The sequence below is a fragment of the Pararge aegeria genome, chromosome 19, assembly GCF_905163445.1.
Source record: "Pararge aegeria chromosome 19, ilParAegt1.1, whole genome shotgun sequence".
Classification (NCBI taxonomy): Eukaryota; Metazoa; Arthropoda; class Insecta; order Lepidoptera; family Nymphalidae; genus Pararge; species Pararge aegeria.
In genome coordinates this window covers 7,828,939-7,849,282 of record NC_053198.1, presented here as the reverse complement: position 1 = coordinate 7,849,282, position 20,344 = coordinate 7,828,939, and the positions used below count along the sequence as shown (strand labels likewise).

At 36.9% G+C, this 20,344-nt stretch overlaps 1 protein-coding gene across 2 annotated transcripts in view; it reads right to left on the bottom strand.

Annotated features, from left to right (window-relative positions):
• The window catches only part of LOC120632001 (papilin), a 133,675-nt gene that overhangs the window by 30,893 nt on the left and 82,438 nt on the right, over positions 1–20,344 (bottom strand). For both annotated transcript variants that reach the window (XM_039901733.1, XM_039901734.1), the window contains exons 4-21: positions 19,421–19,564; positions 18,608–18,758; positions 14,927–15,050; positions 14,221–14,301; positions 13,629–13,804; positions 12,620–12,752; positions 11,517–11,739; positions 10,966–11,098; positions 9,651–9,830; positions 8,684–8,860; positions 7,693–7,878; positions 7,012–7,147; positions 6,459–6,592; positions 5,381–5,429; positions 3,439–4,776; positions 1,543–1,744; positions 1,201–1,268; positions 174–359 (exon numbers count right to left, since the gene is read on the bottom strand). In XM_039901733.1, coding sequence (XP_039757667.1) covers positions 174–359; positions 1,201–1,268; positions 1,543–1,744; positions 3,439–4,776; positions 5,381–5,429; positions 6,459–6,592; positions 7,012–7,147; positions 7,693–7,878; positions 8,684–8,860; positions 9,651–9,830; positions 10,966–11,098; positions 11,517–11,739; positions 12,620–12,752; positions 13,629–13,804; positions 14,221–14,301; positions 14,927–15,050; positions 18,608–18,758; positions 19,421–19,564 — 3,821 coding nt within the window. The remainder of the gene's footprint in view (positions 1–173; positions 360–1,200; positions 1,269–1,542; positions 1,745–3,438; positions 4,777–5,380; positions 5,430–6,458; positions 6,593–7,011; positions 7,148–7,692; positions 7,879–8,683; positions 8,861–9,650; positions 9,831–10,965; positions 11,099–11,516; positions 11,740–12,619; positions 12,753–13,628; positions 13,805–14,220; positions 14,302–14,926; positions 15,051–18,607; positions 18,759–19,420; positions 19,565–20,344) is intronic.

Genomic DNA, 20,344 nt, shown 5'->3' with positions numbered 1-20,344 from the left:
GGTTTTTTTTTTCTTATAAATTTTAATAGTGTTTTTTGTTTTTGTAAGCATTGTTAAGAATTTAAAAAAAAACTGAAAACCAATAAATGATAGAATAATCGATAATATTAAAAAGCAATTCTTAATATTCTAATTAGAGCAGATTATTTTTATAGCAGTGTAAGAAAAACTACCTGTTGTGATACCATCGGGACAGCAACCAAATTCACTAATACTGCACGGACAACCCTCCCCGTTGGGCCCAGAGGCATCAGTTTCATTGTCGTAGCAACATCCAAACTCTGTCGTGTCACAGTTTCCAAGTTCTGTTGTTGGAAGTGTGGCTGCTTCGGTTCTTGTAGGTTCGGTGCTTGTTATTTCTAATTAAACGAAATATTTACCTTAGTATCGTATATAAACTATAACTACTATATATCTCTTATATCTTTAAACGAGCAATTCTTGTATATATATAATTGGAATCTCGGAATCGGCTCCAACGATTTTCATGAAATTTAATATACAGGGGGTTTCGGGGGCGATAAACGATCTAACTAGGATTCATTTTTAGAAAATGTCATTTTATTTGTGTTTTCCGGTAATATCCGATTTGGTGCAGACGAAGTTGCACGGGTCAGCTAGTGATAATCTAAATCGGCTAAGTTAGATGCGGGCTTCTTTTTAAACTAGAGCGTGTTTTAATCCAGCGGGGCTAGCACAGGCTGGAGACCAAAATATTATCTCCCGATTATAAACCCTGACTTAGGATATAATTAACGTGTCCAGATGCTAAAGCACGGGTGAAGTTTACCCCCGTTTATTATTTGGATATTATTTCCACTTGTGCGCCAATGCTCTGAAAGTTGATAAAGCTGTAAGAGAAGATAAATTTATATCCTTTCCCCGCGGAGATAATTGTCCCCTGCCCATACTAGCCGAGCTGATAGCTTTAGTTTTAGGTAAATGAGTGTAGTTACTATCATTATAAATGTATGTATGTATGATTCCCTCATTTAATACATTTAACATTTCTCGTCTTCCACTAGCTGATTCGATTAGACGGGATGACAGATACTAAAAATGGAGGTTCATTGCTCTAACTCTAAACGGCACACATGTAAAATTATTCTCTAAATTTTCATATTTTCGTTGCTTGGGAATTTCTGGTGGCTACTAATAAGTACTTAACTGTGTGAAGTTTCATATCATAATATTATTTACCTGTTTCTGGACAACCTTCATGTTCAGGACCAATAGCTTCGGTAATTTCATCGTTGCAGCAACCATACCTGTAACATGCTTTTATTAATTTATACTGGATAAATGTTTTACCACCGAAGAAAAACCATCTATTGACATTAACAAATTTCGATTATTCACCGGTTTTCTATTTTTTTTATTTTCTAAAATCGCTCCAGAATTAAGGCGATCAAAACATAAATGTTTTGAGATTGCGAGACAGACACGGTAATATTAACGATAAAGTCTATTAAAAATAGGACTACAATATTGTATATAAGTTAATAATTTATGTGTAAATAATATAATAATAATATTTCTTACTTAGATGATTTGCAGGCAGGCGGGCAACCCTCTTGATCGTTACCTTCAGCTGCCGTGACGTTGTCTGACTTACAGCATCCATAAAGAGTTTGGTTACACGGAGCTATCTCGCATCCCTTATAATGAGGGCCACTGGCTGGTGACACGCCGTCGGGACAACATCTAAATTCAGAATCTTTGCAGGTGTCTGGTTCCTTGCAACCTAAAATTAAATTGGTAATTCATAAAAGCACAACACCGGTCAACTCTACCAAAAACTTATCCCTATAGTCTACCACTACATATATTATAAAAACCAGACTTTGTATAAACGACAAGGCTGCTTGGAAGCAGGCCATTCCGCTCTCATCACTCACAAAACAGAAAAATTCTAAAGATTGTTAAACTTTAAAATGATGTTGGAAAAGAGCAATCTGCTAAGTTTCTTGCCGGCTCTTCTTAGTGGAATCTGCCTTCCGAACCGGTGGAAGAGTGACTACAAACAGACTTGACGTTTCATAAGTGCTTATTAATGAGGCCTACTTGAAATAAATGAATTTTGAATTTTGAATTTTTATCTTTATATATATTTTTCTTGTGTGCGTGGGTGTCAACGAACTCCCCCTAGACGTCTGGACCGATTTGAATGATATTTTTTGGTGTACGTTTTGGTGGCACCCTGGATGGTTTAGATTCACAAATCAGCCCAACAGATGGCGCTGGGGTCCGCTAGTCCCATATCAAACAGAGTTTGTATATCTATATATGTAAAATGTTATGTTGGTTTGTGTACGCTTCAAAAACTCAAAAAGTTTTGCACCGATCGAGCTGAAATTTTAGCATGATATATAATACGCATCAAGGATTGGTTTTATCTTTTTTTTCTCAACCATTCAATCACAATGTGCCACAGCGAAGCGTGGCAGGGTACAGCTAGTACATTATATAAAACCTGAAATATGGTCAAGACGCACATAACTTAGAAAAGTTAAAGGTGCGTGTGGGATTCGAACTCTGCCGCCCAAAAGTGTAGCCAAAGTCTGCACCACTGGGCTATCACAGCTTATGTAGCAGCACCTCAATTATGTATCTACTTATTGAATTTTGAAATTATTGTTACATACGAGTATGGTACTACCAAATAATGTAATGGACCGAGCTTATTTTATGACCAAATTCTTTCCTAGGTCGAATAAATTGAACCATGTTTTGAAGGTATCAAACTTGACAGTTCACTGTGCGCTGTTATAACAGATGAACTTAAGCTGAGCTTAAAGTCTGACTTCTTCATAGGAAGATATAAAATACAACCATAATTCACATTGCGATATATTAACTAGTTAGTTCGTTTACATTAGCTAGTTTATACACTTACATCATTTAAATTAACTAGTTAGGGTTAAATAAAAAAATACCAGAAAGCTCTCGGCCTGTAGTTATTTACATTAAAACTAACAACTATTGTTCTACGACTTAGTTTTAACTAGATAGTTTGTGAAATATTAAATATTAAATCTATATTTATAATAGAAAGTTGTGTTAGTTACACCATTTATAAGTCAAGAACGGCTGGACCAATTTTTATGATATATGATTTTTTGGATTTCTCTTAGACCGGAATAGGATAATAAGTATTAAAATATAACATTCACAAAAAAAAAAATCTGCGGTACGAAGTTTCCCGGGACAGCTAGTATTTTATATAGATAGCGCGAACAACAATTCTATCGTGCAGTCAATGACCTAACTAGGCGACGTTGTCGAATAACATGTAAGTATTTGGTTTTACAGTGCAATGTCACTTTACATAAATAATATTTTTTTTTGTATGAAATATATTAATACTGAGTTTTGAAAAGTCTTAGGACAAAAGTTCTTAGTTTTAATGATAGGAACAAAGAGGCAGTAATAAAGTACCTTCATCGAACGGTCCAGGTGCTGGCGTTCTCTTGTCCGGACAGCAACCGAATTTGCTCTTATTACAGCTCGGTTTTCTTGGTTTACATTGCCGTTTTCGCGCTGTTGAACTGGTCCATATCCAAGAAGCGGTAGTGTATTCAATGGGAGTTGAACTAAGGCCAGTGGTCGTGCTTAAGTCTGTAGGTGTACTAGAGTCTGAGGTTGTACTTAAGTCTGATGTTGTACTAAGGTCTGTCGTTGAACTTAGGTCTGCAGTTGTACTTTGGTCATCAGTCGCACTAAGCTCTGTAGTTGTACTAAATTCTGCGGTTGAACTAATTTCAGCAGTTGTACTAAGGTCTATGGTTGAACTAATTTCAGCGGTTGTACTAAGTTCTCCGGTTGTACTAATGTCTGTGGTAGTGCTAAGGTCTGAGAGTGTACTGAGATCTGTGGTTGATGTAAAGTCTGTGATTGAACTAAGGTCTGCGGTTGTACTGAGTTCAGCAGTTGTAGTAAGATATTCGGTTGTACTTAGTTCTACGGTTGTACTAAGGCCTTCGGTTGTACTATAGTCTGCAGTCGTACTTAAGTCTGTGGTTGAACTGAGGTCTGTGGTTGCATTTAGGTTTTCGGTTGTCCTAAGGTCTGCAGTTGTACTTATGTCTGTGGTTGTACTAATGTCTGTGGTTGTACTAAAGTCTGCGGCCGAACTAAGTTCGGTGGTTGAACTTAGGTCTACGGTTGTACTAAGGTCAGCGGTTGAACTAAGGTCAGTAGTAGTACTAAGTTCTGAGGTTGTACTCAGGTCATCGGTTGTACTTAAGCCTTCGGTTGTACTACTTTCTGCAGTAGTACTTAAGTCTGCGCTTGTGCTAAGATCTGCGGAAGTACTAAGGTCTGCTGCCGAACTAAGTTCGGTGGTTGAACTTTGATCTACATTTGTACTTAGGTCGTTGGTTGCACTAAGCTCAGCGGTTGTACTTAGGTCAGTGGTTGTACTGAGGTCAGCGGTTGTACTCAGGCCTTCAGTTGTACTATAGTCTGCAGTTGTACTTGAGTCTGTGGTTGTACTAATGTCTTCTGTTGTATCATAGTCTGCAGTTGTACTAACGTCAGCGGTTCCACTAGGGAATGTCAGTGTAGTTAGGTCTGCGATTGTAGACTCAGTTATATCTTCTTCAGTTATTGTGCTAGAAGTACTAGCCTCACTAGTCTCCTCTGTACTAAGTTCTGTACTACTTTCTGTTGAATCTGACACCAATTCGGTAGTTTCCGTTAGTGTTGAATCAGACCCGCTAATATCTGTTGTACCCGTTGTATCTTCTGTTTCACTTTCTGTTGTAAAATCGTCTCCTAAAAATAAAAAATATGCTTACACAAAAATCATAAAACACTCAAAAATATATGTTAAAATAAAAGTAGGTAACAATTACTAAGAGAGCTCGTAAGGTTTATAAAAAAATAATTATTCATTTAACGATATCTCTCTCGGTTGAACCACTTACTTGACTGATATTATTTAGTAAATTTATAAAAATATATATGTATATATATTTCTTGTGTGCGTGTGTATGTCACTGAACTCCTCCTAACGGCTGGACCGATTTGAATAAATTTTTCGGAATGCGTTTGGGTGGAAAGATGGCGCGGTCAGCTAGTATATATATATACATATTTATTTATTTATTTATTTATTTATTTATTTTGTGATATGAAAAAGTTCCCGGTATCAATATCCTATATCCATCTCCAGACCTTTAAAGCCAATATTTTTTTTAACCTATTGTTCGCGAGCGGCCCAACGTAACGACATGGCCAACGCCATATTATATACTTTATTTTGTAAAGGCGAAAAAATAAACGACTTTCGTTGACTGTTTGGTTGCGTATTATTCAAATTCTATGTATAGTAACATACACCTATAACCTTTTTTTATTACCATAAAAACCTTCCTACCTGAATATTCCGGTTCGGTTTTTAGATCTTGCAGAGTATCATCCGGAAACTGTAACAATATAGATTAGGTGCTTAACACAATATACAAGGTATGGCAACGGGGTTAAACACGTTTATAAACACCCGTGACACTGTGTCCTATTATATACATAATATGACACGGTATCTACACACGATTTTGTTGTCTTACAACAGTGACTACTATTCATTTGGTAAAAAAGAAAAATCAGGAAAATCATCATCAACATCATAAGGCGCATGGAGTCTACCAATCCGTACTGGGCCATTGTGGTAGACTACCTTAATCTATCTCACTGTGGATATGATGTGGTAATTTTGAATATTGCTAAAGTTACATTAGATCGTCGTACGATCGTTATATAATATATTTTTTTATAAATATATTAATATACATAACCCAACTAAATAACCATAACAGGTTATAGTTATTTATACAACATTACGCAAAACCCAAAAATTATTAACATAATTTTTAGGTTTTGCGTAATGAAAATATTTTAACACGTGTATGTGTGTGCGTATGAACTAGTGTGTTTTTGTTTGTGTAATATTATTATATTGTAACCTTTTTGCTGTTTAAACTTACATTAGAACACAGCTGATGTTTTTATGGGCAGTTTGTTGTTACTAAAGTTGCTAAATGAAAATATTTTAACACGTGTATGTGTGTATAAATTGTGTGTTTTAGTATGTGTATTATTATTTTATTTTAACCTTTTTGCTCTTTAAACTTGAATTAGAACACAGCTGATGTTTTTATGAGCGCTTTGTTGTTACTAAAGTTGCCGAATAGTATATAGAAGTTTCTAGTTTTCACGCATACTGTTAAACTGAAGCAGCGTTTTCTATGCTACTTCTACCATCTACTGCGATTATACACCCGTTTGTCCAGAGTGTCTATTGCGTCGGAAAAACAGTCCTCTTTGAAAGGCCTTTAGTCCAGCAGTAGACTTTTATAGGCTATTGATGTTTTGAACAATGAATGTTTTGAACCATATAAATGATTCTGTATGTTTTAGAAATCTACATAAGAGAATAAATTAATTGTACAGCTTACCAGCGTTACTGCTCTTTCTTCGCTGGTAAGTTCCTCAGCGTTCTCATCAGGAAATTCATCTTCCTCTTCACAATCTTTGTAATCGTAATCTTCAATGACAGGCGTAGTCTTCGGGTTTATGGGCACTGTTTGATCTGAAACCGAATGTTGAATACAAAAATGTGTATTAGGAATAACATCTGCACCACACGTTGACGGACAGAACGGACGGAGAGGGCGGCACGTTGCAGGACTTGCCATCCTACAACGTGCCGCCCTGTCCTTGCATGCCCTGCGAATTGTTGCTTCATTAATTCTCCTTCTTCTCAGTCGGTTCGCTCTTGTCAGAGCGGTTGTTGTCGTCACTTAAGTGCTGTGGCACGCTTGACTATTCGTCGCCACTCCTCTCTGGCAGCTGCCTTTCTAGCACAGTCATGTGAAGGGGCTTCATTAATAGGGCATTGTTTTTCACTTAACATCACGTAGGGCAATTTTCTGGGTCCGTCTATAATTACTATAAAAAATGTATTTTTCAACACTAAAAAGAAAATTGTAATTATTCAATCTATTATACCTATATTACATGGTCCTTCGTTACATGACCGTGATGAGTCCAATAATAAATCTTCAGGACAGTCGGGTGATTCCTTGTCACCGTTTAGACACATGACCTCACGACGCTGTTCGCCTCCACCGCAAGGTGCCGAGCACTAGCAGAAAAAATTGTTTAATATTTATCCATAGGTATAGCACAAATGTGACTGTTTGTTTGTTAAATATGTTTGGCCCAACCGTTGAACCAATCTTGATGAATTTTCTCTCATGGGTAGCTTGTATCCTAGAGATGGTCATAGATAATATTTATCCCAGAAAAGCTCCTGGTAAAAGTTACCCGAGAGATTAAAAAAAAATCGCGTTTGTAACCTATCCACTTAAGTACTTACACAAGTTATCGTTGGGAAATTTTACATTATTAGAGTTAGTATCCAGGAGACGGAAAACCCTGGTTTTTAAAAACCCAAAATAAACGCGAAATTGCAGGCAACAGCTAGTTAATCTTTGCTCCATACTAACGGATCAGAAAAGTATTTATTTATTATTAAATAAATATAAGAGAAAAATAAAAATATTTATTCATATTATTTACTTCATGTTCTATTAATGTAATTTTTTTCCGAACTGTCTATCAGTTAGGTCTTAAATATACTTTAGTATAATAAGTTACATGTTTAGCAAGAAGTAACATATGACTTACTTCAGACCAAGGTCCAGCAAACCATTTAGCTGGGCATTTCTCAATGGGAACCTCGCATTCCTTTTCGGTTTTAAATTTAGTTTCTTTGTCACATTTCTCATCTTCAACTTTAGTAACAAAGGTTCCATCAAAATTTCCACAGAATACATCGCGAGTTTGAACACCTTTACCGCACTGTACTGAGCACTGAAAGTATACATTATATTTATTTGTGATTGTTAAAGTATTTCTAAAAATATTTATGACATCTCTCATCTTCATATTATTTTTCCTATTAATCAAATACCAACCTAATAATCATTCAACCTAAAATTGTTCTAAAATCTAAAAGTGTTTCGGTATGTTAGTTGTTTTGATAAAAATTGGCAAAAAGATAATTTGTATCATGGAGATGGACAAAAATCGAGACGAATTTTGTCCCTTTAAATCCCCCAAAGACCATTCCAATAGGATTTAAAAAATAGTTCCCCGGGATGAAAAAAAAACGAAACAAGCGCGATAGTCTCGGACAATAGCTGGTAAATGTTATAAATATGGTTTCCATTTCAATACTGCTGTAAAATTCAAAATTGGAACATTTCTATACCGATAAAAGATAAAATAATATTCATTAATCGTATCTATAATGAAGCGTAAATAAAGTAATTTACAATGTAGACGTGATGGTTCTGAAAAATAAACAGGAACTAACTGGATGCGAAGGTCGGTACCTCTAAACCAACACCAGCCAGAGGATTTTTTTTTTTACTAGGTGAGCGTCGCGTAGCGTAGGTATTATGCGCGTGTCGGTCTTTTATCTTCAATAGGGTTGTCATAAATGACACTTGTTTTGTATTAATTTGTATGGAAAAATAATTATGTTTCTTTTGATTAAGTATTTTAACAGAATGATTCCTTGTGAAATATTCTTATGCACCCTCAAATAGTATTTCGTAATTCGGTTACACGCTGTATAATGGCGCGCGCTATACATGTAGTTTTCTTAACTTACGTTGCTCCATTGTGAGGCGTACCACAGTGCTTGGCAGGGCGGTAACTTAGCTGGGTCACAAGGCTCTTCCAGCAATGGCGTCGGATGATACGAACAAAAATTGGAATCTATAACTTCGTGGCTCTTCGTCGTGCATTGCGCTGTTCGCGATCGGACAGTCGATAGGCAGGTATCACACTAAAAAATCACATTATCAATATACCTAGTAACTCAGTGCTCAATCTATATTTCATTCGCTCTCATCGCCAAAGCGCTTCGAAAGTAGCCATTCAAATTTATCTTGATGGCTGGATCAATCGAGAAAATGATAACATTCGGGGTTCACAGGATTGGTAGCTGTCGAAATAAAATAAAAAAAAACCTGTAGTGCTTCATTTTTAATAACCCAGACCTATTTTATATTTTTGATCCATTTAGATGCACCATTTATTGAGTATCTCGCCAAACTGGACGGAGAGTTAATTGGCGAGTTGGCGCTCTTATCTTAGAAATTAAACCTGATGCACCTAGTTACCACAAACTAATTTTATTATTATTAAACGTTTTGAACAATACCAAACAAGAAAAACGGAGCAAAATCGATCGAATCGAGTCGAGCGAGATCCTAAGAAAAACATCTTTTTATTTATTTTTAAGTAAAACGCTGTATTATTTTATATTTCGTTGTAAAGACTTTTCCATGCAGATTGTATAAAAAGGCATGTATTAGTAAAAGGGTGTCTATGAATTAACGCAAATCAAATACCTAAATTCATAGACACTCTGTACGCACAAATCCGTGGAATGGAAGTACTTAATGTATTCGGAACACTAGATAGATAGATAGATCTAGTTTTGTTATAAATACCTAATAGAATTGATCGATCGTTTAATTTGGACTAGATACCAGTTTACGTTTAAGTCCCCTTCCATGTAAAATTATGATCTTATAATATGTACTTGAAATATAGAAAAAAAGGTTACTTACACCTGACCACTCTCCCAGGACCCAGTCGACGCCATCTGTAGGGTGAATTAAACACTGATTCTCCGTCGGAGGCTTCTCCTCAACACACTCCTTGTCCTCGAACACTTCGACGCGACCGTTTATCCTTTGATGGCAAATCACTTGACGAGTTTGCTTGCCTACACCGCGTAATTTATCGCACTGCAACCGTATTGCTTTAGTTGAAAAAATTATATTAAATTAACTTTACTTACACAATTGAAGGTAGATACCGACGACTTTCTCTTTATAACATTGCTAAAACCGAAATAAAACAAAAAAAGAACTAATAAACAGCAAATGTGCCCTACTTAGGCCTCTATCCCACCGGCGTGGCGTTATTCGAGCGTTAGCGAACGTCGCGCCAACGCAACCCCACGTTAACGTTGCGTTTATTGACAAAAAATACTTACAATTACCTACGTCTTCCCGCTCCATCATTAAATTTTGAATTGGTGTTAGAGTACAGTGCGAAATATTCACTTTCTCGTAAGTAATCGATTAGATCGAGTAGGATTTTCCCAAAATTGGCGATTATTATTTATTTTTCTTTTAAGTAATTCATTTTTAAATCGCAGCATGTGACGGTGACGTTTCGTTTAGTGGATGCGCGACGTTAATATCGTGACAACGCTGTGCAGGCCATGAAGAAACGCAAACTCTCGCATAACGCCAGTGGGATAAGCGCCTTAATTCTCTTTATTGCCCATAAAATCAAAAACGAACATAGAATCTGCGAAAGTTCCGTGATTCTTAGTTCGTTTTGGCAAAAATTAAAACGTCACTGGTTCGAACTGTCGTCAGTTTCTGATTAATTGAACTCCTAAGTATACATAACAATTTTTAATTTTTTACTTACATACATACTTACTTACATACTTACATTACGGTACATTTTGGCGCTTTACTGTGAAGGCTAACATAAAAAATCCTTCATATTTCGGGTGAAATTGTGAGATTTTATGGCTCATGCTTGGTGCCCTGTTGTTTTTCTTACTTCCACCAGTTTTGTGAGTGAGTAAGTTTCTTTATTATTAATATTTGCTCGCAAAAGTGGAGTCGTTTTTTAGTAATGTAATGTCAAAGCGAAATGTACTTAATGAGACTCTTATTAGAGTCGCAATTTCTGGAATCTTGCTTGTCGTAGAAATGTGAACGAATTTAAAAGGCGCAAAATTACATTTTAGTCTGATATCTAAACGTTACAAAGTAACGACCTATCAACAAAATATCCTTCGATATTGAGCTTTCAAACCATATACTAACAGTACAGATATCTATAAAACGCAATACTCACATGTGTCCACTGTCCTATGAACCATGTAGGGCAGGTTGCGTTCTGGTTACACTCCTGAAAGGCCTCGGGCTTTTGGCCTAGAAGATCGAAACATTCCTTGTCCGCTACTTTCGATTGAAATCGGAATGTTACACTAAAACATGACATGATATTAATTTCAAAGATTTAATACAGAAAATAAGTTTCAGAAAAGTAAGATTGTCGTAACTAATATTATGGCCATTATTATATTGTCAGGTTTTAAAATACAATATCTTTTATCCCGAAATATCACCTTGGAACCGTTTCTGCGAGATTTAAGCAACCTTTGTTAAATGCAAATCAGCATAACAGATTGTGTCGAAATTTTGCAAAAAGAAAGTTTCTCGACATTAAATACTTTTCAGGCTAGGAAATAAAATACTTCCCTTGGTATTTAATACAATTAAAGATAAATGGAATAAACTTTGACGAAGTTGCGTTCATCAGATACGCGCTCCACACCTAATGTTAGCTAGCAGGAAAGGTGCCAACCAAGTCGTGCATCTAAGATTCTATAGGTATGTCATTACCCATTAGTGATGATTTTTTCACAGTAGACCTCTCTGGACCTTGTGCCTCCTTGTCCGCAGGGCTTGGAGCAGTTTCCCCAGGGTCCTTCTACCCACGTTGGGGGACAAGCATCAATGTTGCAGCTCTGATTGGTGGCAGGCTTGAAGTTGATATCGCATAGGTTATCGTCGACCCTATTCAAATCATCACGTGACCGGCATGTGACTTGGCGTTGTTGGTAACCTTAAAAGTTCAAGGGGTTGTTTATACTATCTCACTAGACGACTGAACTCTGTTATTAATAATGGAGTTATTAATTTAGGAGGTGGTGAAAAATTCAAATATAGTTCGTAATAAATCACGGTATACCTTGAACTGGCTCTCGGTCGTGCGGTTTGCACTAGGCGGTTCTGACGTTGAGTTGGATTTGAGTTTTATTATAGCTACACGGTTCTAAAGCTTAAATACTGCGCTAACGAATAAGGCGACTTTTTGACATTTTTTTTGCACGTATTTGCAGACTTGTCCTGCATCTGCTAATTATGAGCTGTATCATACATAACAAACTACGTACATAACAAATTTTTCTATCACGTAAATAACAAATCTTTTTTTGTCTCAAAATAAAAACAAGTAGGATACATTTTGCAGATGAAGCTCAACTTAGAAACTCAGTTTAAGCTAACTCAGTTTTCATAAGCACAGGTGAATATTTCGTTACGAGGCATTATATTAACGCTGCAGAAACATCAGAGTCAAAGTCAAAGTCAAATATTTCTTTATTCAAATAGGCACATTGATAGCACTTTTGATGCGTTGATTATATACAAAATGTGTACATAGCAGTGAATAGTGATGGCGATAACTACATTCGTAAACTTAAAACTAAAGCTACGAGGGTTCCAAACGCGCCCTAGTCTAAGAAGAAGCCCACAACCAACTTAGCCGGGTGTTCTTTTTGTTATCACCATCTCACCCTCTCATCGGTATTATAAGTAATGAAAATGAAATTCAAAGACAAAATTCGTTAAAGCCACAGTATTGCTTTATTCAAATAGGCACATTGATTTGTATGGACTTTTAATTCCATGTAAAATATGTCATAGAAGTGAGTAAAAGTTACCTCCACCACAGGTGGCGTTGCACTCTGAGAACTCATCGTGCACCCAGTTGTAATTCTGATTGGGGGGAGGTGCCAGAGCCGAGGGCACGCTGTACTCGTATTCGATGCCTACGTTATCCTCTTGAAGTAGAATCTGTAATATTGTAAATTCATGGATCGATGTTTTAAGGATAAACAATTCCATAGTATCTACATGACTTGATTTATCTAGAAAGGTTAAGTCAGTGATTGTAACTTAAGCGCACAAAACTATGTTTGCTACGACATCACTTTGCAATCTTTTTATTTAATTTTTTCTCTGCTATAAATTTATGTATGCACTAATACTGCATATATATGTTTTGATTGCACTGTAAGTTAGCTAATTACAGCAATCTCACCTAGTGGTGATAATGCAGTCTAAATTGGTAGCGGACTAACCTGTTAGGGAGTATTGTAGTCATACCTAACGCGACATCGTACCGGAACACTTAATCGCTTAGCGGCACGCCTTTATCGGTAGGGTTGGTAACTAGCTATTAGTGAGGTTTCCCTCTTGAATCATTCTATCTATTAATAATACAGGTATATTATTATATAAAATTTTCAGTCATCTTTATCATCATCGTCATTAATTTATTGTCTAATTTAATTTTGAAACTCTGTTAATATTTTTTGACGAAACTCTACTCTTGTTTATAATTTTACTTCATTGCGTATCGAGATGGCTAACTTTTTTTAAGACGACTTCAGCCAATTTGGATTTGAATTGTTATGACGTCATCAGTGGCGTGCATAGAGGGTATGCACAGGGTATGCAGATGATATAAAATGAGTTATTAATACTTAAGGGTAGGCTTTTTATAGCTCTTACAAAGCATATCCTTTTTTTAGTGGAGATTTTCTTCATTTTATATCATCTGCATACCCTATGCATACCCTCTATGCACGCCACTGGACGTCATCCACCTTAGGTGCAGAGTTACGCTGTAAAGCTTAAACAATACAATAGTATACGATAAAGACTTACAGAGAGGTACAGAGGCTCAGTGGTGGGCCCTAGACATCTTAGTTTGTCAGGAGCGGCGAGGCCTTGCTGGCTGCGTTCATAGTGCCAGAGCGAGCCCGCTATCATTAAACTTCGCGGAAAATCGATGTGGTATTCGCCGTTCAGGTAATATATGTTATCTGTTTTCGCTCTCAGGGCTGAAATAATAAGGAAAATAAACAATAAATACGTTGTGGTTAACAAACATAAATCATAACCCGAGAAAGTAACTGGACAGATGCCGTGGCGTTGGTGAAAGCCATCTTGCTTGCTTTGATCGCCAGACTAAGGCATTAGGCAAATTTATCTGCATTATTTTTACGGAAACCATCCGAGTGCCGAAAATAAGATTGTCTACCCATATAAGAGCGCTATCTGTTGGCAATAGTTTCCTAGTATTGGTACTAGATGGCGCTCTTTCAATACCATATATTTCTTTTTTAACTTTTGGGCGATCGAATAAGTAAAAGTAGGTAGTAAACCTCACTCTCGGCATTGTTAATGTAAATGAAATTGGTCTTACAAAGAAACCTTTTAATTTGTTTTATGCACTTTAATAATATATTTTATTTACCTAAATAATTACTTGATGCCCTCACTTCTGCAATTATTATATTTGTGGCTCCTTGCGGTATTAAAAGTACATCGTTATACCCTGCAAATAAAAGCATATATTAGTTGGTATCTTAAGAATAGTGGTTGACAAAAAACATACTCTTAAATTGCTGGTAAATTATAGGAAATATTTAAGTCCTATTCTGTTTAATATATTAATAAATGTGTCTTATTCATAATTGGGATATAAAATCGGAAAGCATACTGTGTTTATTCACGCTCTAGCATAGGAAAGTAGCTATCAGTTAGTTTTTGTTTTTATTCAAATTAGCACAATCTTACGTAGTATTTTGTGCCGCTAACCTGTTAGAGGTATGGCAGTTTTATTAAACCTATATATATGACTATAAGGTTTTATACGCGACCTTGTATGTTTGTCTTTGTCGGTAGGGTAACTAGCCAAGACCGAAGCCTCCTACCAGAACAGACCAGAGTAAATTCAGAAATTATTATTTCCCAAATTGCACCTATCGGGCCCTCCCACCTAAATAACAGCGCACGCCGCTGCGCCAGCAAAAACAAGTACTCAAAACTGCTTAATAATTCCGAAGTTATACCACGTTGATTAATATGGCAAATGATCTTTACATCACTTGAGTTACAAAAAAAAGATAAAAAATACATACTTATTAAAAGTTTTTAAATGCGCGATGATAGTTTATTACCTAATCTAAACTCTGTTGAGGTAATGATGCCGATATTGGTGTGACAGTTAGTGCCGTTTCCCCGGCATTGTCTGCATTTGTCCTCGCGTGCGTTGGAGCCCAGCATCATATCACAACCAACGGGCTATAAATACAAATAAATTTAATAAATAAACAAAAGTGATAATTCTTATTATATATGTTATATATTTATTATACATTTTATAGTCAAATATTTATTATGGTTTGAAAGCTCACAAAATATAAATGGATTAATAAGCAATGAGTGGTACTTTTCTACAAACCTGTTTTATAAGGTTATTGGATTAAAGTAGAATAGATCATAGCAAGCTAATAGTTACGGAGAATCCTTCCGTCCGTTCCGACGTTCTATTAAAATCGACGTAAGTCAACAACGGATACTAAGTTACGGGAGTTTCAAAGATTTTTCCTCTCTCAAATTCTCAGTACAATAAGCCTAGAGCTGGGAATTCAGCGTAGTTTGCTTCAAAACACGAGAAATTTTCAGTCCCGGTTATTATTAACTAACATGTGGTATGTAATAATCATTACAAAATAACCCTTCTCATTCTAAGAGGAGACCAGTGTCCTATAGTGGGCCGGTAATGAAGATCATGATGAATGATCTTAAGGTCCGTCAACACGTATCGGAGCAGTGTGGAGGATCTAAACAGCTAACAGAGATCTAATAATGACAGCTTGTTACACGTTCCTGCTAGTCGTTCATTGGCGTATGGCAATTCTTTTACGGTAAAGGTGGTTAATTTATGGAATGAGCTGCCGAGCGATATAAGACAGTCCAAATCATTAAATATCTTTAAATCGCGGTTAAAAGACTATTTCCTGTCTAGTATGTAGCAAAATATCTATGTATTTATGTGTATGTTTAAATAGTAATATGTATTTAAGTTTATATATATATATGGTTTTACTATATGTATTTTTTATTTTTTTATTTAGTATTAGTATGTATTGTATATGTAATGTTTATAATTAGCACAATTTTAACACAGGTATTGCACTATCCCGTTTTCTATAATATGTTTCTTCAACCAAAGGTTGTCTGTAGGAGATCGCTTGAAGCGATAAGGCCGCCTTTGTGCATATGAATAGTATCGTTTTTTTTTTTTTGTTAACCTGGTTTTATATTTGTATGTGCAATAAAGACTTTTCTTGTTCTTATTTATTTATTTATTATTTATGTACCATAAATTGATTGATATCTATTGATTGATATCCATGATTTGATATAGATTACATCCTTATTAGGTCGCGGTGGAAGACATCAATAAGAAACACGCACACGTTACCCGGTGCAGATTGCGGGTCAGACCACCAACTCTTGATCTCGAAAGTTAAACTCAAACTAAGAGCGGCTCGAAGTTTCAGAATCCAGAGAAGAATCGAAGTGCAAGATAGTTCTAAGTTTTATGTTGTTGCAAAACGGAAATGGGCCGAATGGGCTGTAGAAAAAAATGTAACCGAGGAACCTGATGTGCTATGGGACAGAACAAAAAATTTGATTCTGGAATCGGTTTCGATTTCTGGATTACCAGTGGTAACACAGAAAAGTCAACATTGGATGACGAACCATACACTGGAATTAGTCGAACAGAGACGCGCATTGAAGGCGACAGGGGCGGAGGTAAGTGAGTTAAACAGACTTTCGGCGCAAATTCAAGCAGGATGCCGGCGAGATCATAATGCGTATCTTTGCAAAATATGCAGAGAAATCGATACTCATGCAAACCGACATGAGTCTAGAGATCTCTACCATAAAATTCGGTCCATTACAAAAACACTCTCCTCCAGAACCTGGGCTGTTGAAGACAGTAATGGTAGAGTAGTTACTGAACTAGACCTTGTAAGTAAGGTTTGGAAAAGTTACTGCCAGTCTTTGTTCCAAGACATTCAGTCAGACAAGTTTCCTGATACTGAACCTGGATCTGAGAACCAAGAACCAGAAATTCTTAAATCAGAAGTCAAGGCCGCCATTATGCACCTCAAGAATGGAAAAGCCACAGGGAGAGATTCAATACCAATAGAAACAATACGAGCTTTAGGTGATATAGGTGTCAATATTTTCCATACTATATGCAATAGGATATGGCATACGGGAATATGGCCGGCAGAATGGGGACATACCGTGTTTATTCCATTGCATAAGAAAGGTTCAACAAAAAAGTGTAGCAACTACCGCCTCATAGCACTTATATCTCATGCTAGCAAAGTCTTTTTACACATTCTCAATGAGCGACTGAAGACTTTTTTGTCCAAAGAGATTGCACCTGAACAAGCTGGTTTTGTAAAAGGTAGGGGTACTCGTGAGCAGATCCTGATCATACGCCAGGTTATAGAAAAAGCCCGAGAGTTTAACAAGCCAACTTATATTTGCTTTGTGGACTTTTCAAAGGCATTTGACTCGGTAAAATGGTCCAAGCTGTGGAATGTTTTGCTAAGCAAGGGTACATGGTATTAATGATTAACCGCAGTAAGACCAAAATGATGGTTATAGACAGAGCCAAAAATAATTCGCCGGAAATTATTCAAATCGCGAACTGCGAGGTTGTCCAATCCTACGTATACCTTGGCGCTTTAATAACTAACAATGGTGGTTGCGTAGAAGAGGTAAAGCGACGTATGGCAATAACGAGAACTACTATGGAAAAGCTGAAAAAAATATAGAGGAACCGTAACATTACTAAGGCCACTAAGATCCGGCTTGTACAAACACTTGTTTTCCCCATATTTTTATACGCCGCGGAGACGTGGACTTTGCGAGAGGTCGAGAAGAGGAAAATTGATGCTTTAGAGATGTGGTGTTGGAGACGTATGCTTGGAGTGTCATGGAATGAATTTCGCACCAATATTTCCATTATCCGAGAACTGGGCATCAAGCAACGTCTCTCAACATTAGTGCATAGCCGCATATTAAAATTCTTCGGTCACGTCTCTCGGAAAGACAGCAACTCCATAGAACGCCTTATTGTGCAGGGCAAGGCAGAAGGCACTAGAGCACGCGGTAGGTCACCCATGCGATGGACTGATCAAATCAAATCTTCAGTGGGAGGTCCCTTGCATGAGTGTACCAGACTATCTGCAAACAGGGAGAAGTGGCGAATGATCGTGAGGCGAGTAACAACTGCCACAAACAATGTCCCACCGTGATGACCACGACCACTCTGGCAAGAGTGTTACGACAAAGAAAAAGAAGACCATAAATTGTGATTGTGAACATAAGATACATGAAGTGTTCTTCCTCTTCTATATCGCAGTGGGAGAGGAAACCTATGACTAGCCGGGCTGAGAGTGGTGATAAACGTAAAATTGGCACTGTATTTGCGTACCTAACACTAGCGGGACTGAAAATGTTGAGTAAAATTAGTATTATATTTGCATACCTATAACTAGCGGAGCTAAGAAAGGTGATAAATGTAAAATTGGCACTGTGTTTGCTTACCTATGACTACCGGGTTGAGAATATTGAGTAAAATTGGCACTATATTTGCTTTATGACTAGCAAGACCATTAATGGTAAGTAAAATTGGTTTATATTTGGAAAACTATGACTAGCGGAGCTAAGATTGATGATAAATTTAAAATTGGAACTGTGCTTGCGCTCCTATGAGAAGCGGGGCTGGGAATGGTGGTAAATGTTAAATTGGCACTGTGTTTGCTTACCTGACAAACGCCATCCACACAGACGTCGAAAGATTCATCGTTGCATCTCGTACCGTCCACAACTTTAGGCTGCTGTCGGTAGTAGAACCTCTCACCGTGAGGCATGCAGTTGAGTTCACATGGATTCGGAGATTTTGTGTATGGCACCCATCTACAAAATTTATAAAAAGAAATATGCAACTGATTTAATCATCACAGTGGGCGATACAAGTCGTCAGATCACGAGAACAAAGTGAACGTGTTAGAAACAGAGTTAAGATTATTTTTTTGTGCATGATCGAAGTTGTAACTTAATATAACTAGAAGTTTAAGTTAAAATTAAGTTAATAATTAGCCATGTCAATAAGCTACATCGTGATAGGTGAACTTAAGCATACAGATGGTTTAAGGCAGACGAAAAAATAAATAAATATGGAAAGTCTCAATCTAGAAAAGAGTTCGTTTGCGGAGTGGTAAACGCTGTTTTCTTATGACTGGGAAGTCCTGGATACGATTCTCGGCGGGACAATTCCGAAATTTATATCTCTGAATGTTTTCTGGCCTCGTATGGTAGGCTTTGGCCGTGGTTCGTTACTACCCTGTGGATAAAAGAGTGACTAAGCGAAATAGCGTTCAGATACGATACCGTGTAAGCCAATTGGATATGAGTTTAATATAACTGCCATATTTACCTTCAGCACAACAGCTTCCTTCCTATGATCTTAAGATAGCAGTTAAGGGTAAATTTATAGTGGAATAAAAAAATCTTTTCTTACTGAAATTTAATCCGGTCATGCCATCTCACCTATACCGATCTAAGGTATACGGACTTACCTATATCTATTGCCTTTGAATGATTTGTCGTCATAAGCGGAGCACTGCTCAGACCTGAAGTCCAGGGCACCATCTGGGCAATCTTGCGTTTGGCAGGAGAAGTACTTGGTGTCACCTCCCTTGCACTGGGGCTGGCCATCTGAACTGAAGCAAGAAATCATCATCATCATCATCAGCCCATAATTGACGGCCGACTGGCGCAGTGGGCAGCGACCCTGCTTTCTGAGTCCTAGGCCGTGGGTTCGATTCCCACAACTGAAAAAGGTTTGTGTGATGTTGTTTTTCAGTGTCTGGGTGTTTATCTGTATATTATAAGTATTTATATTCATAAAAATATTCAACAGCTATCTTAGTACCCATACAACAAGCTACGCTTACTTTGGGGCTAGATGGCGAAGTGTGTATTGTCGTAAAAAAAAAAAATATGGCTCGGGTCGCCTCTTGAATGAGAATAGCTTAGGCCGTAGTATACCACGCGGGACAAATGCGTTGCGAAATTCTCACGCCTTTGAAGTCATCATGGAGAACTTTTAGTCAGGATTCCTTACATTTTCCATAAACATTAAAGTAATACAAATTTAATCGTTTCAAACGCACACAACTTCGAGAAGTTATAGGTCGGGGATCAAACTCAGTCCCTCAAAAGAGAGAAGCTGCAGTCTTAACAACTAGGCTATCATCGCTTTTGAGCAAGAAACATAACTAATATAAACTCCATATATATAACCCAGAGCGGGCAGCAGGCAGAACCGTCCTCTGTGGTGGTGCCTGTCGTCTTCATTAAAAAGTGAAAGCAAAGACAAAATCTGCCAAAATCCTCAGCTACAGAATATAATGAACATTTTTTACAGAATTCTAAGTTTCATAGCAAATTTTTTCCATTTTAATAATAAAATTGTAACTAAGTACAATTTTTATATTCAA